The sequence below is a fragment of the Colobus angolensis genome, unplaced genomic scaffold (assembly GCF_000951035.1).
Source record: "Colobus angolensis palliatus isolate OR3802 unplaced genomic scaffold, Cang.pa_1.0 Scaffold502, whole genome shotgun sequence".
Classification (NCBI taxonomy): Eukaryota; Metazoa; Chordata; class Mammalia; order Primates; family Cercopithecidae; genus Colobus; species Colobus angolensis.
Window position 1 is genome coordinate 61,355 of NW_012118511.1, and position 3,820 is coordinate 65,174.

Genomic DNA, 3,820 nt, shown 5'->3' on the forward strand with positions numbered 1-3,820 from the left:
TGTACTCCAGCCTGGGCGGTAAGAGCAAAACTCTGTCTTTCTCTCTCTCACACACACAAAGAAAAAGAAAGTAACTGAGATCCCACAAGTGCTGACTGAAATGCAAAAGACTGGGGTAGGGGCCACACCATCAAGATGAAGTCCCTTCAGCCCTCCAGCCTCCCCCAGGACACTCAGCCCCACATCCAGGCTGCCCTGCCCAGGCCTAAGGTGGTGCCAGGAGGGCCCAGGGGAAACCTGGAATTGGTCATTTCTGGACACAACTAGATACAAAACTATGTGTTTTAACATCTACAAACAGCAGAGCCCCACCTGCCAGCTTCCGCAGAGGGAAGAAGAAAAGAGAATTTTCGGAACAAAGTTAAGTGGTAAAATCTCAGGCAGAAGCTAAAGGGAAGGACCCTGGCAAGGAGTGAGCATGTGGGGCTGGGCACTCACCGGATGGCTTTCAGGCTCCGTTCGATGGCCTCTGGGGGGATCAGGCTGGAGGCCGCATAGTGGATCTTGTGGGGCAGGCAGAAGCTCACCTCCAGCCAGCTATTGATGTGAAGCCGAACCACACCTGACGTGCACAGGCTGCAGAGAGTGGGTGCTGTTACCCCTTCACACAAACTTTCCAACCATGCACACAGATCAGGAAACACCCTGCTCAATGGTGCTGATTCCCCTGCTGTTGAAAGGAAACTGCAGGTGGAGACCTAGGCAGGAGCGCATCTCTTAAGATCACATTATGTTTAAGAAAAGAAAATATGGGGGCCAGGCGCAGTGGCTCACACCTGTAATCCCAGCACTTTGGGAGGCCGAGGTGGGTGGATCATGAGGTCAGCAGTTCGAGACCAGCCTTGCCAACATGGTGAAATCCTGTCTCTACTAAAAATAAAAAAATCAGCCAGGCGTGGTGGCACACACCTGCAGTCCCAGCTACTCGGGAGGCTGAGGCAGGAAAATCGCTTGAACCCAGGAGGCAGAGGTTGCAGTGAGCTGAGATCGTGCCACTGCACTCCAACCTGAGCAACAAGGCAAGACTGTCTCAAAAAAAAAAAAAAAAAAGAAGAAGAAGAAGAAGAAGAAGAAGAAAGAAATGTATTTCTGGCTAGTCCTGGAATCTGGAGTCCAACCAGACTGCCAGGGCTTGAGAGAAGCCGTAGCCCTGTCCTGGAGACTCAGTGCACTAGAGGCACTCTAACTCAGGCCCCTGCCCGTCCAGACCCCTGACAGACACCCAACACCCAGAATGCATCCTCCCTGTGAATGGGCCTGCCCTGCACACCTTATGAAGACCCAGTCACAAGTGCACGTCCAGGCAGAGCAGTGGCTGTCTCAGAGGGAGAGGAGGGCAGGGAAGGAGTGCCAAGTCCCCCCAGAGTGTTCCAGTGGTGAGAAGCACACAGTGCCCACCTCCCTGCACTCTGCAGATGCCCACAGCACCCCAGTTCCAGTGCATGTGGATACCAAGTGATCACCACAAGCCAACCGTCCCAGCCAGCCCCAACACTTCATTACCACGGAAACCCTCTCACTGCACATTCTATCAGTAACGGCAACTTGGTTCTTTCAGGTCCCAAAGCTTGCTCAGGCCAAACACAGCAACACCATCCCAGATTCCTTATTTCTTTCACAATCCACTTTAAACCATCAGCAAATCCCATCCGCTCCACCTGCAGGGATGTCCAAAATTCAGGCCTTTTCAGCACCACCAGGCCCAAGACACCCAGAGCACTGGCCCCTCTGCCTACCCCTCCCCACACTCTCACCTGGACAGTCCCAGCCATGGGCCTGCAACACCTACGTTCCTGTGACCTCACCTCCGGTGCCCAGTCACTCAGGTCCAGCTGTGCTCAGGGGCCCTGGCATTTGCCCTTGCCCACGAACTCTCTGCAGACACCAAGGCTCCTTTACTCCATCGGTCTCCATTCAAGTGTCACATTCTCCGTGAAGCCATCCCGGACTCCAAGCCCACTGGCACTCCAACCCCTGACCTGCTGCCTAATGCTGTCTCCCCAACCAGAACTCACTCCTGAGGAGGGGGTTTGTGGGTTTCATTCTCTGCTCTCTACACATTGTAGAATGTGTCAGGCATGTAGGCACAGAGCTGCATTTTTGGAATGAAGTCAAGGAACACACTGCCCTCCCTGTGTGCACCGTCTTTCCTAGGAAGCCCTGCCCCAGGAACGGGCTCCACACTGGGGATGCAGCCCACGTCATCCCCTGGGGGAACCACACAAAACCAGGAAGGAGTTGTTTTCGCCAGGAGCTTCTAAAACTCCCTGATGGAGAAACCAAGGCCCCCATCCTGCTCCACCGCTCACCACAAAGCCCCTGTGCCTTAAATAAGAGCCAACAGCACTTGTTCTATGACACAGAGGAGATGCAACTGCTCGAGCAAAGCTCTCTGCAGCTGGCCTTCACCACATCCCTGGGGGCTCCAGGCACCAGGGGTGGGATCTCCACCGACTCTTGCCAAGGCCTGGCCACTCGAAGTAGCCGGCACCTTCCTTGTGTCCTGCACAGGGAACACAGCCTGTAAAGCCTCACAGTGACACCAGTTCTAAAATAGAAGCAAAACACACACAAGTTCTTCTCCAAACTGCCCATTTCTACAGCACCTCCCCCTATCATGTTTCCTCTGTTCACTGCCCCACCACCCAGGAGAGCAGCCAACTGGTGCTTTTCCCATCACCCCCTGACCCTATTCCGCTATTCTCAGCTCCCAGTTGGCAGGACAGGCCAACACACTCACATCCGGCTAAGTCCGGGAGGCTTGGCCAGACTTCTGGCTGCCCCAGGCCAGAAGGTACAAACGGCCCCTCCAACGTCTCTCAGGACACATCAATATGGGTGCTGAGAGAACACCACAGCCCCAAGGTCCCAGAGGAGGGCACCAGTCTCAGCTTCTTCCAGAACTGCATGCTAACCAAGTATGTCAGAGCAGACAGAGGCTCCCAGAACCTTACCTCTCTCTGGTCAGGGTCTTTGCAGGGTGAAAAACGCATATCAAACCCTGAGAAATGTCCCAGCCTCTAAGGAATTAAAGATCATACCAGGAGAGATTTGTCCAGGGGATCCAGGTTGGTTACTCAACTTGAGTGAGCATTAGTTAGGATCTTGGCATCCGTAGGCAACAGGGAAGAAAGCACAAGCGAGAGGTGGCCCCATGCACTGTGCTGTCACCATCTGGGTCAGAAAGGAGGGGCCACTGGAAATAAACGGCCTATTTTTTTTTTTTCTTTCTTCTGAGACAGGGTCTCACTGTTGCCCAGGCTGCAGTGCAGTGGTGACATCTCCACTCACTGTAGCTTCGATCTCCCGGGCTCAAGACAAACTCCCAGGTAGCTGGGACTATAGACATGTACCACCATGCCCGGGTATTTTTTTTTTTTAAGAGACGGGGTCTCACTATGTTGCCCAGGCTAGTCTCAAACTCCTGGGCACCTTGGCTTTTCAAAGTGCTGAGATTACAGGCATGAGCCACTGCCCCCACCCAAGGCTTTCTGTTTCTGTCCTATTTAGGATGCAGCTCAAAGTGGCTGTTGGGACACCACAGAATCAGAATACTGAGGCTCCTATAGTCAAAGGTAGCTGTCCTTGCTCTGCCTAGGAGCGCAGTAAGGCCTTACGACAAGTGCTGTGGCTCCCAGCACCGGCTTAGGTACTTGGAGTGCAGCAGGGAAGAAAACAACTTGGCTGCTCTGCACGTTGGGGGCTTCATTTGGTGGCATCAAGACAGACACGCAGGCCGGGCACAGTGGCTCACGCCTGTAATCCCAGCACTTTGGGAGGCCGAGGCGGGCAGATCACGATGTCAGGAGATCAAGGCTAT

General features: G+C 53.9%; 1 protein-coding gene across 5 annotated transcripts in view; it reads right to left on the reverse strand.

The window, feature by feature from the left end:
- The window catches only part of NPRL3 (nitrogen permease regulator-like 3 (S. cerevisiae)), a 60,382-nt gene that overhangs the window by 15,579 nt on the left and 40,983 nt on the right, over positions 1-3,820 (reverse strand). For all 5 annotated transcript variants that reach the window (XM_011960058.1, XM_011960060.1, XM_011960061.1 and 2 more), the window contains one exon: positions 439-576. In XM_011960058.1, coding sequence (XP_011815448.1) covers positions 439-576 — 138 coding nt within the window. The remainder of the gene's footprint in view (positions 1-438; positions 577-3,820) is intronic.